Source organism: Propithecus coquereli, unplaced genomic scaffold (genome assembly GCF_000956105.1).
Source record: "Propithecus coquereli isolate 6110/MARCELLA unplaced genomic scaffold, Pcoq_1.0 Scaffold664, whole genome shotgun sequence".
NCBI classification, from domain to species: Eukaryota; Metazoa; Chordata; class Mammalia; order Primates; family Indriidae; genus Propithecus; species Propithecus coquereli.
The window spans coordinates 283,953-302,995 of record NW_012152663.1 but is presented as its reverse complement, the minus strand read 5'-3'; the positions used below and the strand labels follow the sequence as shown (position 1 = coordinate 302,995).

Here is a 19,043-nt window from a genome sequence, read left to right as displayed (position 1 = left end):
TTGAGGTTGCTGTGAGCTAAGATGACACCACGGCACTCTAGCCCGGGCAACACAGTGAGACTCTGTCTCAAAAAAAATAAATAAATAAATAAAGGTGTAGCCAGGTGTGGTGGCTCACACCTGTAATCACAGCTACTCAGGAGGCTGAGGCGGGAGGATCACTTGAGGCCAGAAGTTTGAGACCAGCCTGGGCAACACAGTGAGACCTTTATTCTTAAAAAAAAAAAATTAGCCAGGCGCACACTGTGCCCTTGTGATCCCAGCTACTCAGGAGGCTGAGGTAGGAGGATCGCTTGAGCCCAGGAGTTTGAGGCTGCAGTGAGCTATGATGACACCACTGCATTCCAGCTTGGGTGACAACTTGTCTCAAAAAAAAGGTCTACAAATAGATAAGTCAAGAAAAGGGGAAAAAAATGAAGAGCAAAGAGGGCAAGCTTGACCTCTGTTATGGGTTGAGCTGTGACCCCTCAAATTCATACACTGAAGTTCCGACCCCCAGCACCTCACAATGTGATCTTTTGGAAACAGGGTTGTTATAATGTAATGAGTTAAGATGAGGTCACACTGGAATAGGGTAGGCATCACGCATCATGAGGGGAAATTTGGACCCAGACATGCACGCAGGCAGAACGCTGTGTGAAGATGATGGCAGAGATGGGGTCAGTTTCTCCAAGCCAAGGAAAGCCGAAGATTGCCGGAACCACCAAAAGCTAGGAGAGAGGGATGGGAGAGTCTTTCCCACAGCTTTCAGAAGAAACCAACTCTGCTGACACCTTAATCTTAGACTTCCGGCCTCCAGAACCGTGAGACGGCACATTTCTGTTAAGCCACCTCGTCTGTGGTGCTTTGTTACAGCAGCCCTGGCAAACTAATACAAACTACTATCCACTAAAACATACTGCAAAGCTACAGTAATTGAAACATGAGACTAGCGAACAGAACAGAGACCTCAGAGACAGTTTCATTTTTATACGGGACCATGAGACAATGGAGGTGGCAGCATACAAAGGCAAATGCCAGGTACATTCAAACCCTAAATGGGAACGGTAAGACCAGGGAAGGGCATCTTCGACACCCGGGCATGAGAACGGGCTTCTTAAACAAAGCCCCCAAACCACAAACCACAAGGGACATTTGACTACACCAAAAATAAAGACTTAAGGTTACTAGGTAACAGACTAGGAGAAGGTATTTACGACATGTAAACCAGTAAGGGACTAATAGTTAGGGTGTACAGTCCACGGAATTACTGCTCATCAGCAAGGAAAGACAGGACATGCGAAAGAAAAGAGGACAAGGAAGACGGACGGGCAAGTCACCAAGAGGGAAACACGAATGGCTGACACACGCACGAAGGATGTTCACATTCACTAGCTTGAGAGGCGACGCTAGAACAAGCGTACACGCCCTATGGGCGTCGCCAGCGAGAGCGTCCGTGGCACCGCGCTTCTGGAAAGCGGCGTGGCTGCGCCCGCATACGCAGAGCACAACGGGAGCGTCCGACCAGCAGTCGCAGTCCGGGTGCGCACCTGGGGACACACTCCCGGGTTCCCAAGGGGAGGTGTAAACTGGTCCCGAGGGCCGCGCGTGCTGGCGGACCCGGAGGAAACCCGCCCGCTGCTGGATGCCAGGCTGCGCGAGCGGTGCTCGGAGGGGCAAGGCAAAGGGTGGGATCCCCGCGGCGCCACTCGGCAAATTAAAACCCACGTGCTCGCAACGACACGTCTTAGAAGCATGAATATGAACAACAACAAAACGCTTTAGAACGCTGGCCCGTGGGAAGAGGACAGGAGGGAAGGAGGCGAAAAGGAAATAGGAAAACAAGAGCAGTGTTTTTAGGACAGCGTGCCTCTGACCCAACCATCAGCATCTGAAGCCCAAAGGGGATAACAGGGTTTGGAGAGAAAACAAGATGGTACAGTCAATCCTAGCAGTGCCAGAGGGTCACCGGGAGGGTGGCACTGCCGTAGGGAGACGCACTCGACAAGGGGCCGGCCGTGCCAGCGCCCCAGGGCGGGCGCGTGCTGTGAGGGAGGGACGGGCGCCGCGAGGCTGGCTGGTCCGCGCAGACGTGAACAGGAGTATGGAGAGTCCGAAGGCGGGGACCTCCCAGGACTAGAAAAGCCAGCTACCTCTGGACCCTAAAATAGTGGAGATCAGACGAAGAACTGAGCGGTGAAGGCCCTATCAACGTCCCCACGGCGAAGAGCAGGCCAAGGTGTCTCCCTCACACGTCCATCTGCGGTTTCAGATGAGCAGCCATGCGACCAGCAGACAGAGACAGGGATGGGGACAGACACACACACACACACACACACACAGGAGCGAAGGAGCAAGCTACGAGGCAGGTGCGAGAACCGTGCTCCGCGAGGAGCGCCGGTCACTGACACAGGGAGGTCAGGGGAATAAACAGCTGTGACTGAGGCGACTGTGCTGTCACAGCAACCGCAAGTCCGGTCTGAAAAACGCCTGTGAGCATCTTGGATCCCCACAACTGCCGGGCTGGCACAGTGACAGCAGCAAGAAACTGGCCATAAAAGCTGTGCAGCCTCCTTCAAATGCGGCCATGATCGACGGGGACCCTCCCAAGGCCCGTGGAGGTCAGCTGATAACATCCCTTCGAAAGGCAGGAGCAGGGTGGCCCCGTGTAAGAAACAGAGCCCACTGGCAGGTGCAGCAGGCTTTACGGTTCCCGCCCGGGGGGGACTTTGGGGGCCAGTGACGGCCGTGTGCTTCCCTTTGCCAAAGGGTCACTTCCGCCGTGTCTTGTTTCTGCTCTACCATCTGACGCTAGTGTGACAGGCTGACGTGAGAGATGGCGAGTCTCCCAGTTCGCAGGTCACGTGGGCTGCAGGGGCTGCGTGTCAGCCAGGACGCCGACTGCGGGGAAGACGCAGGGTCTGGCCAGGATGTCTCGGCAGCTGCCACGGGGCAGGCTGTGGGAGAGACCATGACCCGTCTACCCGTCTGTCTCTTCCCCCCTCATCTTGCTTGTAGCCCAGGAAAAACGACACGCCCAGGCCCCCTGACACCAAGCACGGCCATAAAACCGAGGCAACGTGTGCGACTTCCGTCTCGCTGCCTCGGAGGAAGCCCCTGACTCTGGCCGATTTTCTCCCCCTTCGGCGGCAGGAATGGTGGCAAGCAGAGCAGCTTGGAAAGCTGGAGCTGTATCAGCCAGGTCCCGGATGGCCGCGGGGGCAAAGCTGTTGGTCTGGAACGCTCACCTCGGAACAGTGCATAACAGAAATGCAAATGCTCAGCTTTCTCGGCTACTCTGTTTTAGGGCCTGCTAAATTATTACAGCAGTTTAGTTCCCAAAACTAACACACATTTTATCTATGTAATACTGACCAAAACCAGAAGAAAATGTAAACATATTTAAAACAGACAATTCGTAAGGAGGGTGAAACTGTCTTCCTCCTTTCCTCTTGTTTTACTTCAATTTTCATTGTTGCTGTTATAATATTGATTATATAATAATTAAAAAAGAGACAGGAAAAAATAAGTTTATTAATAGTCTCTACTCTCACATTACCTTCGACAGAGTTGTCAGTGGAAGTGAGAGTGAGACCACATCCACGAAAAATGAGGTGTGACTGTTTTGGCAATAAAATAGGAAACAGAAAGTCACAAAAAGAAAAGTTTTGAGAAGGACACAGAATGGTGCCCTTCTGGGTAGCTCCTGGGCAAAAAAGCTTCCCAACTTTTAGATATCATTTCTCAAACTCTGGCACGACTAATTCTTTCTGGGCTAGTTCCCCTGCACCACTCTGAAATGACACAGGAGAGGCAAGCAGCTATACCTGTGCGGCCCAGAAGACTAACTTTTTTTTTTTCCAGAGACAAAGTCTCACTCTGTTACCTGGGCTAGAGTGCCGTGGCCCAATCATAGCTCACTGCAACTTCAACCTCCTGGGCTCCAGTGATCCTTCCACCTCAGCCTCTCAAGTAACTAGGACTACAGGCGTAAACTATCATGCCAGGCTAATCTTTAAATTTTTTGTAAAGATGGGGGTCTCGCTATGTTGCCCAGGCTGGTCTCAAACTCTGGACCTCAAGAGATCCTCCTGTGTTGGCCTCCCAAAGTGCTGGAATTACAGGTGTGAGCCACTGCCCCTGGCAAGATTAAGTTAATGCCAAGTTGAGATTGCCTATTGGCAAAGTTTGAAAAAATAATACTAAATGATATCCTTAATTCACTTCTCTGTTGGTGGAAATAATTAGTTACTTAAACAGAAGGAAACAGAGAGCAAGGACACAGTGAAGGTGGGACGGACAAAGTTTGGGTTTGGATTAAAAAGACACGGCTCAGTTTTCAGCTCTATTTATTAGCTGTGCCACCAGAGGCATGTGGTTTTGCCACTTGGTTCTGCCTTGTCACTTACATTTCTCCCTATTTCTCAGGGATCGACCGCTGTGAGGATCAAATAAAATAAACACGATAACATGTAACAGGGCCGGGGCCAGGTCTGACACACACGCGGGCTCACAGGCGTGTCTATCTGCTCGCTCCGTGGGAGTGACGCAGGCCAGCAGGCAGCAGGAAACCAGACTGTGATATGGACACAAACCCAACGCTCACCTGAACTTTGTGAAACATCTGTAAATTAATCGCTTTGACGTCTTCCAGCTGCTGGCGGAGGGCGACGAGTGTGTCCTGCTTCTCGTGGGTGTCCTTTTCCAGTAGCTTCATTGCAATTTCCATTTCAGTTTTCATTCCAATCTGTAACTCCAGTTCTTTCTCTAGTTCCTTAAAAGGATATGTACAAGGAAAATGTTATTAAAGTAGATCACAGAAATGTATTGAACTGAGGTTGTATCTTGGGCAACGCCTAAAATGCAAAATCCTAGAGGTCCACGCAGGTTAGGGAGAGTGAGACGAGTCCGGAGCAGAACGGGAGGACGTCGTTTCTCAGCGTGCAATGAAAGCTCGCTCCACGCCACGGCGACAGAAAGCTGGTCAGTGGCAAGATGGGCCCAGGTTTCGTTTCCAGCTTGAGTTCCAGTTTGAGGAACCACGTTCCTCAAACCACAGATCAGAACGCACAGTCTGAACGAGCGTCTGTCTCGTGAGTGAGCGCTGGGAGGGATCTGATGGGGCAACGTTAGAATTTCTGGAATGGTTTGCTAGCTTATGGCAACAGAGGTGAAACCATGTTTAAATGGTTCTGTCCTAGATAAGTCAGTACACACGTTCCCCTGCATCCATACAAAGAGGCAAAGAAATAAAGCAGGTGCATGAAAAGTGTTTAGCAGAGAACTTTGGTCACTGGTACGCAGATTGAGTGGAAATAAACGGGTCAGAGGTCATGACTGAGAGAACTACATAGTCAGAGAAACCATGAGTCCAGTCTCAAAGCAATCCCTGAAAAAGGTTTAGAAAATGGGAAAAATATAAGTGGCAATGCAGAACTGACTTGTGAACAAATGGACAGACCACCTCTGACTTTCCACGAGCACGCACGTGAAAAGCGCTGACCGATTTCACTTAGAGGGCCACCGAGGACTCTTCCCAAAGACGTTCAGTCTCGCACTCACCAATCGGACTCTCTTCTCCTCCTTTAGCTGCTTCCACACATCGCTATACATCTCGTCCAGACCTTGCCGGGTTTGCTTGTAAGTCTCCAACTCAACTTTGGTATCTTGCTTTGTTATCTGCATCAAACAAGAACACCAGAGGGATGGTTTGCTTATGGAAAGCAAGCTAATTACAAAGTATTTTAAAATATACCATAATTTTTAAAATAGGATACTATTTCTTTTTTCTTTTGAGACAGAGTCTCACTGTGTTGCCCGGGCTAGAGTGCCGTGGCGTCATCCTAGCTCACAGCAACCTCAAACCCCTGGGCTCGAGTGATCCTCCTGCCTCAGCCTCCTGAGTAGCTGGGACTACAGGCGTGCGCCACCACGCCCGGCTAATATTTTTATTTTTAGTAGAGACGGGGTCTCGCTCTTGCTCAGGCTGGTCTCAAACTCCTGAGCTCAAGCAATCCTCCTGCCTCGGCCTCCCAGAGAGCTAGGATTACAGGCATGAGCCACCGCGCCTGGGTCTTTTTTCTTTTTGCCATAGAATGAAGTGTTCCCCAGTTTCTACTTTGTAAGTATGATAGAAAAAGGTCAAAATTTTAAAGGTATCAGAACTTGGAGATAAAGGACTAGAGCAAGCTAATAGATTTTTGAAAAGTTAGAGCCATAAAGCAATTTATATTTAATTTTCTTTAAAACAGACAATAGTGCTTTCAGGACAGGCCCTCATTCAACCCACTCAGTATTTATGAGCATGTTTTTAGCACTCAGCAGATTTAGTGGTGAATCGGACATGGTCTCTATCCTTAAGTCGTTGGGTGAGACACAGCTACGAGCCAGCAATTCTACAAAACAACAAATGGATTCTACAATGGAGGGATGTACAGCACGCTACGGAAATATGGGGGGAGGGCCTCAGCCCACCATGGCCCCAGGGATGGCATCACAGAGGACTTAGCACGCGAGCGGAAGCTCAGAAAGACCAGGGACTGTGTATGCAAAGGCCCAGAGGTGAGGGAGTCCAAGCGGCCCGGTGCCCTGAGAGTGACGTGGGCAGTGGGGCGGCAAGAGGCACTTTCTGACGTGGAACAAGGTGCACGTTCCGAGGACGGGGTCCCGGACCGCGAGCGGGAGACTGACAATGGGCCCGGCAGAGTGGGGGACACGCCGCCCAGCCGCGAGGTCAGTTTCTCACCTCCGCACTCTTTTCGCTTCTTTCTCGAATTAAATCATTTTGTTCTCTTAATTGTTGCTGTTCTTCTTGAAGTGAACAAATCCGGTCTGTTGCAGCTGAAAGCTGATTAAGAAAGATTTTGAAATTTCTTAATATCATAATTAATCTTAACCGTTCAAATCAAAAGCTAGAACTTATTTGGCATCTTCATAATTTACAATGTATTTCCACATGCTTGATATTTTATTTCCTTGTTTTGAGTAGGTAACACATGGTTCTAAATTTCAAAGACATAAAAATGTATGTAGTAAGTCTCTCTCCCACCTTGCCCCCAGCCACCTCTGCCCTCCCTTTACAGAAAGGATACTGTGCTGCACTCAATGTGGACAAAGATTTGCAGACACAAAAAATTAAAAATAGTCTGAATGTCCACTATTAGAGAAATGGTTAAATAAATTATAGTGTAAGGATCAAACAGAAATATGTAGTTATTAAAATGCTTACAAAAGTTTTTAATGACTTGAGAACATATTTAAGATATAATACCAATAGAAAAAAAAAAAGCAGGTTATATATGGTATGTTCTCACCTGTAACTAAAAAAAAAAAAAAAAAGAACCAAGTTAAAAATGCTTAAGATGAGGACAACAGACACTAAATGATAAAAACAGCTGTCACTTAGCAAAGGGATTATAGACTTTTAATATTTTTTATAATTAAAGCAATTTTTTTATTTCTAACAGACAGGGTCTTGCTCTGTCACCCAGGCTGGAATGCAGCAGCACGATCATAGCTCGCTGCAGCCTCGAATTCCTGGGCTCGAGTGATCCTTCCGCCTTAGCCTCCTGAATAGCTGGAACTATAGGCATGTGCCACCACATCCACCTAATTTTAAATTTTTTTGTAGAGACAGGGTCTTTCTATGTTGCCCAGGCTGGTTTCAAACTCTGAACCTCAAGTGATCCTCCTGCCTCAGCCTCCAGAGTAGCTGGGACTACAGGCACATAACACCAAGCCCAGCTCATAGGTTTTTTCTGATTCTTCATTCTTTTAAGGTTTTCTATCAGATGAGCAAAAGTATGTTTTATCACTAGAGAGAGAAATAAAGATTTTGGGGTGAGGAATCAAAAACAAATCCTTAAGGACGTGCCCTAGAGGAACTCTTCCTCTCCTGGAACGAGTTAGCGTGGGAAGTTCAGGGAAAAGCTTATGGAAGCAGGATGCTTTCATGGGCCTGCCTAAGGAGAGGCTGTCCCAAGAGGCAAGGCGGCGTGTAAACACACCAACCACCCCCTCCGCATCCCAGCCTCAGAGCCCTGACGGCGGAGCGGGCGTGAGGCTGGAGGAGGAGAAAGCAGCAAGACCTCTGTCCTTGGTACGTGGCTGTGCTCTCCACACCATTCACTCAGGGAGGGACCCTAGAGCCCGGAACTCCTCACCTCTTCTTTGGCAACAGCGCCTATGGTTCCTTAGAATTACTCTCAACTCAGACTCAGACCCCAGGCCCGGGGTTCCCAGACCTAACTGCTGTGCCCAAATCGGAACCTTTGAGGCTCTGAAGGAGGGGTGAGTTGCTAAAGGGGAAGGAGCAGGCAAACTCTGTGAGCTCACTGCCACCCCACGCTGGGAAGATGCAGAGAGCACACCCTGAAAAGAGGTATACTTTTCTCCAAAGCACGTTTTCTATTACAGTCATTTGCCTTTAAAGAAAATATAACCCAGTTTTCTGGTCTCAGAAGCTAAATTAGACCTTAATTCAAAGCATGCCGCCTTGCCAATAGAACCAAGAGTAAATCAGCTTGTTCTAAAATCAAACAACTCCTGAGTGCCTCCCCATGCCAAGCGTTGTATTAGGTGTATCTGTGATATTAATCTTACTTAACCTTTACAACAATATTGTAACTTATGTATTATTACCTAATTTGGAGATGAGAAAGTGAGGCTCAAAGGCCTACCTACCAGGGCAAATGCAAATCTTCCAATGCTAAGTTCAGCGAAGTTTCTCCCATGATGAACTAGGAATACTATCTTTGAATTTCCCTCCACTCACACAAAGCTGAGCTCCTCTCTCGACAGTCCGTCAGGGACGGCCCCTCAGGAGAGAGCAGTCAGTTTAAAGGGAGTCTTAAGTGGGGGTCCTTCGTTACAGATGTTCTGAGACTGTCCTTGGCTGGAACCCGCCTCTGCGTCATGGAGGTGTTCGTTCTCAAGCCCCCTCTCAAAGCCCTCTTCCTTCCCAAGGAGACTAGGTGGGGAGGCGTGAGCAGCCAGGGACCGCTACCTGTGGAAAGCCTCAGAAAGGCTGTGCAACCCCCCTCCTGCTAACAGGAGACAAGATGTGTCCACCAGGGAGACTGCCGGGCAGCTGGCAGCAAGCTCTCTTCCTCGGCCTCAGCCCTCCTTCTTCCTGTCCTTTCATTCTCTGTCTTCCTAGTGAGAAAGCAGAGAAAGACCACACTGTGGGGAGACTGGTTCCACGCTCTTGCGAGGCCGAAGCAGAGGGGTGGGCTAGGGTACTTATACCTTGTAACAGAGCCTGTGCCTTCTGGGGCAGCAGGGAGGCATATGACATCACAGGAAAGGCAGGAAAAGAGGAAGAAATCGCACTTTGACAACAAAAATTGGGCATTTCCAATGAGGAATTTTTTTCTGTTGGCCTACTTTGAGGTGGTAAGACCTAAGTCACTTAGAACTGGATCGCGATCAGCTGTAGTGTCTCACTGGGAGCCCCAGACAGGGCAGAACCCAGACCTTCTCCTGTCCCATGTACAGTGCAACTCGAGCTTAGCAATTCCCCTTCCTACCAGCAAGAAGCTCTGGTTAGACAGACCAGCTATACCGTTTCTCTTAACCTTGGGTCATTCTGTCTTGTTTAGAGTTTCAGTAAGTGACAAACCTCTTCTTGAAGCTTTGAATTAGTCTTTTCCAAGGCATCTATCTTGGTTTGAAGGTCCCCAACTGTGCAGCTGTAGAAAATAAAAATATTAGGCAAACATGAACTTATATAAGCTGACTGTTCTCCCAACCTCTAAACAAGAAAGATTCCTAGATTTCCTGCATTAAATGGAAAGGCAAAGGGTCTCCAATTGACTCAGAGATGAGAATTCTAAGCGTGTATGTGTGAGTGTGTACGTGTATGTACGGACGCACATACACTCATTTTTCGGTAAGTTTTATCTCTCAAATATGCTATTCATTTTTTAGTTAATTGAAAAGGAAATATTTTTCCCCCCAACACAATAGATGATGGGAACGAAAATGTGTTGGCAGTCATGTATCTAAAGTAATATTCATGGCTAGGCACAGTGGCTCACGCCTGTAATCCTAGCACTCTGGGAGGCCAAGGTGGGAGGATTGCTTGAGGCCAGGAATTCAAGACCAGCCTGGGCAACATAGCGAGACCCTGTCTCCATAAAAAATAAAATTAAAAAAATTAACTAGGCGTGGTGGCACATGCCTGTAGTCCTAGTTACTTGGGAGGCTGAGACAGGACTTGCTTTAGCTCAGGCGTCCGAGGCTGCAGTGAGCTATGATCATGCCACTGAACTCCAGCCTGGGTGACAGGGTGAGACCTCATCTCAAAAAAAAAAAAAAAAAAAAAAAAGGTAATATTCATATCAAGGTATTAGTACTTTTGGATAGTAGGATCAAAGGTGATTTTCAAATCTTTTTTTCCCCCATTTTCAAAATATTCTTTAAGTAATACATACTATTTTTATGCTAAAAAATATGTAAAAAGCTAATGTAATGAATCAGCAAATAGGAAAAGAGTAGACTTGATAAACTATAATCATGACCACAATAATAGTAATTTATTTTTTAGACTATGTGCAGGCCTGGTTTGTTCTAAGCACTTTAAATGCAGCAACTCATTTAATCCTCCCCCCAGTTCGAGGGGGTAGACCCTGTTACTAACCCACTTTACAGATGAGGCCCTGAACCTTATATTAAAGAACTCAAGTTCATGCATCTAAGAAAGGGGTGCCAGCATCTGAACCCAGGGGGTCTGTACTTTTAGGCAACAAGCCGCGCTGCCAAAAATGGGTCCCTTTTGCCAGTGAGAGGGACAAAGAAAGAAACCCGGTAAGGCCAATGGAATCAAGGTTCAGGAACTGGGCAGGAGAAAAATAAAAATACAAAGATATAAAATGAAAAAGTAAAAAAAAAGACATGGAGGCAATGAAAAGTTTTCACAGTATACAATATTTAATTCTATACCAACTCTATAACTAAAAAGTACCCATAAAATTTACGTTTTTCTTAGAAAATATAAATTACCAAAAAAAGACATATCCTTACCCACACGAACTAACAACTGAGGAAAAACTGAAAAGCTGGCAAAATATTGCCTCATAAAGGCTCCGAGCGTCCCATTTTCAAGGAGCAAACGCCCACGACCTAGCTGCTGTTCCCAGGCACAGAAGTAAGGTAAAGTTACTAATGCATTCTGTGAGGCTGCACAGCCCTGATGTGACACCAGAGAAAGAAAACTGTAAAACAATTAAGTCAGCTTACATGTTAAAAGGATGGCTAAATTATTAAAACTATCATCAAGAGGAGTTTTTCCCTGTAATACAGGATGGCTTGATATGAAGAAGTCCATTAATAAAGTGCATCACATCAGGAGATTAAGGGGAAAAACCACGATTGCTTTGATGAATGCTGAAGGCGTCTGATAAAATCCAACATCTATTCCTCATAAAAACTCTCAATAAACTGGGAATCAATCAAGGGCCACTCTCAGAGATCGCCAACATCAGCTAAGGAGAGCCTCAGAGCGGTGTCTCCTGAGTCCGTGTGGAGGAGCACGCCGGCCTCCTCGCCTGGCTTTTGGGGCCAGCGTGGCTACCCCCGTGGAGCAGCGCCAGCGTGCACCGGACTCTAGAGGGTGTGCAGAGAGGATGACGTGTCTTCCAAACACGCCAGGCTGAGAGTCTCCCCTGGACTTACCACCAATACCTCTAAGGACTAGTGTTTCAGGAAACACATAGCAGTTTTCCAGCTAAAATAAAAAGTCAAGATGAAGATGCCTGCACTCATGATCACATTGCTCTGGAAGCCTAGTCCAGTGGTTTTCAATCCTTTTTTCCTGCCCCAGTGCACCCCAGGGCTGCGTGCTACCCCCAGCGGCAACGGTGCTTGCCGCCGTGGCAGGGATTTCCAAGCTAGTGGCGCTGGGCCAAGGAGTGGGGGGTGTCTGTTTAACGTATTTACCTCTCTACACTGTATACTGCACGAGACAAAGAACCAGAGATTTCCCAAGAAGAAATCTTACTTCTCCAGGCTGTACACATGAATGTTACCTGAATGATGACCTTTTTTCTTGGTTTGGAAAAGTTAGTTATAAATATATGGCAACTCAGAAAAGTTCCATGAAACAATGAGGATATCAAGTATGTAACTGTAACACTGAAAAAAAAGGAGTGAGTCCTACCTCAAGTGCCGGTTAAGTTCTTCCACATAATTTTTTTGATCAAGGACATCAGTAATTCTTTCGTGCCTTTTAAAAAGAGCATAAAAAGGGAGAAATTTTTTAATACATGGTTAATACTTTGTAACTGTCTCCAATCTTCCCATCAAGAAAGTTACAGAAATATCAATGTCTTCAGGAAACCAAGAGACAGTCGGAGCTTCGTAACGTCTACATGGCCCCAGAGTAAACAGAGAGCAGGGAGGAGGCTCCCTGCAGACGCCCTCCCCCGTCTGCCGACGGGGTCTCTGGGGTGAGGAGAGAAAGCCACGGGCATACAGGGTGGAAACACCACCTGCCACGTGCAAACGGCTCCTACTGTACTGAAGGGAAGGAGGTTCACCCAGGAAAGGACTCCACTGAGACTTTGTAAAACACAAAGCTGATGAGTCGAAAGGCCAGGGAAATTTGGGTTTAAACAATGTCTTTGATATTTTAAAGTTAGGCTCTCCCCTTAATTTCCTTTTTTTTTTTTAATGGAAAAGTTAAAAATGTAGTTTACCGAAAGATATTTATCTTCTCACAGAGTAACAGCAAACAATCCAAATTAAAGGTTTAAATAAACATAAATAACTTTAAAACTAACAATATAAATATGAAGCTGAAGTCACTGCCTTTACACACCGCATCCACTATCTTACATGAGACATTCATTCTTAAGGCAGAAAAACTGAGCGACAGGTAATGAGTTGGTTCTTGCATCCAAGGGTCAAGCTGAGAGTAGACTAGAGTAGATGGATTCCTTGCTAACGCGGATTTATCTGTGGGGACAACTTCATTCTTAGAGTATGTTATGTAAGAGACATACATTTGAGAGAACATAAAAGGATGACTTTTAAGACACACAAATACGATTGTTCAACAAGATGTCAATAAGACTAGACATTCTATTATGAGGGGAAACAACACCCGTAACAAACTAACAAACTCAGACATACTCCTTCTGATGTGGGACATAAAAAGTATGAAATGCCAAAGAATCATCTTTTTGGGGTGTGTTACTTTGGACTTTGGTTTTCAAGGTCTAGTATAAACAGCTAGCCTGAACGGCTAGAAACAGTTGAAAGTCAACTCGCACTGCTACCCGGAAGGCTACCACTCAGCCTTCCCACGACACCAACAAAGTGCCCTACGGGGAGGAATCAACGTGTATTGTTAGTAAAGTAAAACTGAAGCCCCTTCCCCCAAACATGTGCAAAAACACTTGGCAGTTACTAACAAGAATTAACAAAAAACATCTTAATTGTAGAATGAGAGGCAGCAAAGCCAGAAAGACGTAGCATGCCCCCTGCCTAGGAGGATGGGTATTTGGGGTGAAATTAATTGTTCCGTGGGCTCCTGGGGAGACATGCTGCGCAGAGCGCGAGGGAGCACAAAGAGGAACTGGACGCAGAGCCCCCAGCCCCCAGGGCTGTGCGTCCTCCTTCCCCTCGGGCCATTGTGCTTCTCAGCATCCCGGTGCCAACAACATCAATGGAACAAACACAAATTTACAAGACGATTCTTAAGCAGGTAATGATGACTACAACCGTGTAAGACTTTTGTGTGCCTGACACTTATGCGTAGCTCCGGCAAGTGAACAAAGGTTACCTCCTCCCTAATTTTTGAAGACATGAAGTTTTCTTCTCTCACAGTGGCAGGAGTCCGTGCAAGATTTGTAAACAGTGACACAAAATATGTAACATCACTTAGAGTTTGTATAAAACAGAAGAAGTAAATCCAAATTTACAAGCGGGTAAAAAAAAAACAGAGGGCAGCTTCATACAAAGTTCTTCCTCCTGTGCCAAGTGATTTTTCTTTTATTACAAATGTAATCCTGAGCTAACAAACTGAGATTTGGGGGAGAGCCATCTTTACATACAAAACATCCAAAGGACTCTTACTCTGTTTATTTTTCCCTAGTGATATCCAACTGCCAGAGGCAGTTCTGAAGCTGTGACTCGGAGACACTTATAGTTTGGTGTGGCCGGTCTGGAGCTTGCCGCAGCGCTCGCCGTGGAGGTGGCCGTGGTGTGTCCTCTGCTCCCTCCAGCTCATCCTGCAGCTCCTGGCTGACAGCAGACCGCGGGCTGCGGGAGTGAGCCCCTGCCTCCTTCGGAAGGCAGCTCGGTGGAAAGGGTTTGCAGGAGCCAAAGCAGGCAAGGCGGCTGTCCAGCAAGGACTCTCTCTCCCACTCAGAATCTCTGATAAAGCCGAAGAAAACCGACTGCAGTTTTTATGCATCGAATGACAGGCACTGCCTTTGTATTCTTTCCCCAGTTCTTCTACAGTTTTTTCCATATCATCTTTTAGAAAGTCAGTGCTCCCTAAAACAGTAGCTTCTTTAAACTTAAATGTTCCTCCTAGTTCAGAAGCATCTCCTGGGAAATTTCAAATATTCCAGAAAAGGGGTAAGGATGGCAACATGAGTAAATTCTCTGCCATACACTTCAATTCCTCAATGAAAACTCCAGTTCCAGTGGGTGAGGTGAGGTGTATTCGCTGATCCAGTATGTGTTGTACGCATTGAGCACCACTAGCTGGTTGGCCCCCGCCCCTCCCACGGCCGCGGCTCATCCTCAAGCAGCTCTGTCTTCGCGGGCCGGAAGCCGCCCTTACCCACATGGGTGCTTCAGGGAGCCTGCGCCAGGCACTCGGTGTCTAGCCCAGCCCACAGCAGCCAGGGTGGGAGACCGGGCAGCCTGGCAGCTCCAGGGCACCGCCGACAGAAGCGTCTGTGCGGGCTGGGCTGGAGTGGAGACAGGCCCCCCACCTTCTTTACATACACGTGTACATGTGTGATTATCATAATGGGCTCACCCTGCACAGGTGAGCATGTCATAGGTGCTGGATTTGTTTTTCAGGGCGGCCATTTCTTTTCCTTGTTCTGTTCTCCCAGGTAACCCACACTGACAGCCTATTGAGTATCCTCCTATATGCACACAATCATAATCTCTACTATTCATATAGTACATATAATCTTTTTCTTAACATGAATGTGAAGATAGAAGACGTACATTTATTTTCATGAATTACAAATGCATTTCTGTTCATATCAGCAGGCAATATAGTACATATAATTTAAATATAAAGTATATATTAGAAATCTTTTCCGGTTTACAAAAATGGGATATGTATACTTCTCAGCACACTTCTCTCATTCAATAATACCTATGGAAATCCCCCTAAGTCTGTAGCATACCAGTAGCTCAAATTCGTTCTTTTTTTAATGTCTGCATAATATATCATAGTGTGGAATGTTATGAATGTTCCATAATTCATTTAATTCTTCCCATATTGGTGGATAATCAGTTTATTTCCAGGGTTTCTGCAACATTAAGAATATATTTTAAGTTTCAGAGTGAGTGAGCCTTTGTACTTAAATGGGGTTCCTGCTGGTCCCTTTTTTTTTTTTTTTGAGACAGAGTCTCACTGTGTTGCCCGGGCTAGAGTGCCATGGCGTCAGCCTAGCTCGCAGCAACCTCAAACTCCTGGGCTCAAGCAACCCTCCTGCCTCAGCCTCCCGAGTAGCTGGGACTACAGGCATGCACCACCACGCCTGGCTAATTTTTTCTATATATTTTTAGTTGTCCAATTAATTTCTTTCTAATTTTAGTAGAGACGGGGGTCTCGCTCTTGCTCAGGCTGGTCTCGAACTCCTGAGCTCAAGCAATCCTCCCGCCTTGGCCTCCCAGAGCGCTAGGATTACACGCGTGAGCCACCGCGCCTGGCCTGGTCCCTTCTTTGGTAAGGTGCACTGTCAGGCATCGAGACCAGGGAAGTCCTGGTCAGGAAGCCGTGTGAAAGGCAGGTAATATGTGCACATGGTGGAATATTCAAGCATGGCCAAAGGTTCACAGTGAAAACTTCCTCCACGCCTGCCTCCAGGCAAACTGTTACCAGGTAGATGTGCCCTCTAGACATGTTCCACGCACATCTATGGAAGTAGAACACATAAATATGTATGTATATCCTTTTTTGTTATAACATAAATGGTAGCAAGTTATACACACTGCTTTTGTCCTCCTTTTTTCTCCCAGGTAACTTATTTTAAAAGAATGCTCTTGTGGGCCGGGTGTAGTGGCTCATACCTGTAATCCCAGCACTTTGGGAGGCTGAAGCAGGAGGACTGCTTGAACCCAGGAGTTCAAGACCAGCCTGGGCAACACAGCAAGACCCAGTCTCTATAAAAAATTTAAAAAATTAGCCGAATGTGGTGGTGTGTCCCTGTAGGCCCAGCTATTCAGGAGGCTGAGGCAGGAGGATCGCTTAAGCCCAGGATTTTGAGATGGCAGTGAGCTTTGATCGTGCCACTGCATTCCAGCCTAGGTGACGGACTCTGTCTCTCTCTCAAAAAAAAAAAAAAAAAAAATGCCCTTGTGAACAAGGGTGAGGTGGTGAGGGAGCGGCATGAGAAGACATCCAAAACACACTCTGATCGAAGAACAAGTCCAAGGGAACTTATACAGTTCCGTCCCATTTATATTCAAACAAACTATACTGTAAAGCAAAATATGCTACAGACACACACACACGTGCGAGGCATTAAACAAAGGCTTGGAAGGAGACGCAAGAGCAGCTTCCTCCTGAGGGGAGCAGCGGGACTGGCTGAGGTGAGGGGCGGTGTGAGTAGGGAATTCCGTGGGTATCCCTGTTCCTCTGCATAGCTTATTTCCTTAAACAATGAGAACAGTAACGTACTGACTCTGTAATTAAAAATAACTAAACAAAAATTACAATCTCAAAGCAAAAATAAGAGAAGTGTTCTTTGCCAGGGTTTGGTTAAAAATGTGAAGAACAACATACAGCACAGTACTCACTCCTTGCCACCGTCCACATCCTGCACATCCTTGAGGTAGAGGGAAAAATCGATCACTCCAACCTGATCAAAACAAAACGCACAAGCTTAAATTACAAAATGACATTTCCTACTTTTCAGAAACCTTACAACCTTTGAAATTCAGGGTATTTACATTCTCTTATTTACATTACTCTTTCCTATGGACATTTAGTTAGGCTCACCAGCTCTATAAAGTGGCAATCGATCGAACAAACCAAAAGAAAAACAGCCCTACCACCTTCTAGAAGAAAAACTTACAAGATGTCAGATTTAAGAGAATATTCTGAAATTTCACCACCTAGTTAAGATTAGTTTTGTGTGTTTAGTCAATAATCACATTGTTTATAAAGATCAACAAAGTTCTTTGGGTATAAAGCAGTTTAAGAAAAGGAGAGGGAGAGAGAGCTCTCTCTCTGGATTTCTAGACTAAAGTGGTGACCTTAACTGACACGGAGTCTTTCTCCCCTCAAATTGTGGTGAAATAGTCTAGTCAGTATTTCAGGAAAACTCTCTACCCCTGCTGGGGATGGGGAGGACCAAGACCCCTCACACACCTAAGCATCAAGGGCTCTGCTAAGGAATAAAGCACTTGAGAGGAAGTGAAGCCATTCCTATTTGAAATACGAGAAAACTGGGTGCAACCTAAATGTCCATCAACAGAGCAAAGTTTACACCAATTGTGTTAGAGCCATGTCATGCACCTGCGGTCCCCAACCCCGGGGGACCCGTCCGTGGCCTGGCCACACAGCAGGTGGTGAGCTGCGGACAAGCCGGAGCTTCATCTGTACTCACAGCCACTGCCCTTACGCATCACCGCATAAGCATAACAAACGATAAATACAATGTGCTTGAATCATCCCAAAGCCACCCTCCACCCCTGTCCATGGAAAAACCGTCTTCCCTGAAACCAGTCCCTGGCGACAAAAAGGTTAGAGAGCACTGTCACAGAATTTACATGACCATAACAAAGAATGCAAGTGATAGATGTGTAATAATATAAAAAAGCTCCCGGATACAATTTTAAGTCAAGGAATAATATGTACAGCATTAACCCCATGATAGTAATCGCACTTGAAGCTTAATGACACTTTAGGCCTGATGATTAAAAAAAGAAACAAAAGCCCAAAGCTATGTGTGATGGTTTTAAGACATATTTCCGACTTCTCTGATACGCCTCCCCCACGGGGAATCTATATTCCCACCCCTTGAACCTGGGAGGCCCGTCTTGACGAGTAAATGCAGTACAAATAATCCTGTGCGACTTCCGCAGCTAGGTTTAAACAGGCAAGACGGCTTCCACCTGGCTCTTTCTCTGCAGGCACATACCTTTAAAGTTCTGAGCTTCCATGTAAGAAGTCTGGCCACTCTAAAGCCACGCTGGTGGGGACCACACGAAGACCACATGCAAAAAGAGACGCCCTAGAGGCCCCTGCTGTTCCAGCCCCCAGCTGTTTCGGTCTTCTCAGAGCAGAAGACAGACACAGGAGAGAGCAAGCCTTCAGGTGACTCCAAGCCCAGCCACCATCTGACTGTAATCCCACAGCTCTTGAGCAGGAGCCACCTAGCCGAGCCCAGTCAACCCCCAACTGTGAGACATACGGTGATTGCTACTGCTTGACTGTTGTTGACTTGTCACACAGTAACAGAAAACCAGAAAAGATTTAATTTAAAACAAACCCATGTATACATAAATGCATAGAAAAATAGAAAAGCCTCTAGAAAGATTTTCCCCCAAATTGTTACCATTACCTGTGGGGAACAGAGAGGAACTCAGGGGGGATGGGAGAAAGGGAGGTTGAATTTCTCTTTGAACATTATAGATTTCTGTAATGTCCAATTTTCCCCAACGAACATGCGTTTCTTTTGTAATAAAAAATTAAGTTGTAAAAAACATATTCAACTGGAAAAAAACCAACAGAAAGAATAAGAAAGAATTAACTAACACCCAAAGCAGAAATGATAAATGAGAGTTGGTTTTTCAAAGTCTAACAAAGTAGATAAATCTCTACCATTGATATATGAATATGATCAATATTTAGCAAAGTATTACAA

General features: G+C 46.3%; 1 protein-coding gene and 1 pseudogene across 1 annotated transcript in view; both read right to left on the bottom strand.

The window, feature by feature from the left end:
- RUFY1 (RUN and FYVE domain containing 1) overlaps positions 1-19,043 on the bottom strand; it is a 51,019-nt gene that overhangs the window by 12,067 nt on the left and 19,909 nt on the right. The window contains exons 6-11 of the mRNA XM_012660405.1: positions 16,972-17,033; positions 12,137-12,202; positions 9,599-9,668; positions 6,725-6,826; positions 5,542-5,658; positions 4,586-4,753 (exon numbers count right to left, since the gene is read on the bottom strand). Coding sequence (XP_012515859.1) covers positions 4,586-4,753; positions 5,542-5,658; positions 6,725-6,826; positions 9,599-9,668; positions 12,137-12,202; positions 16,972-17,033 — 585 coding nt within the window. The remainder of the gene's footprint in view (positions 1-4,585; positions 4,754-5,541; positions 5,659-6,724; positions 6,827-9,598; positions 9,669-12,136; positions 12,203-16,971; positions 17,034-19,043) is intronic.
- LOC105823261 lies at positions 14,071-14,993 on the bottom strand (annotated as a pseudogene).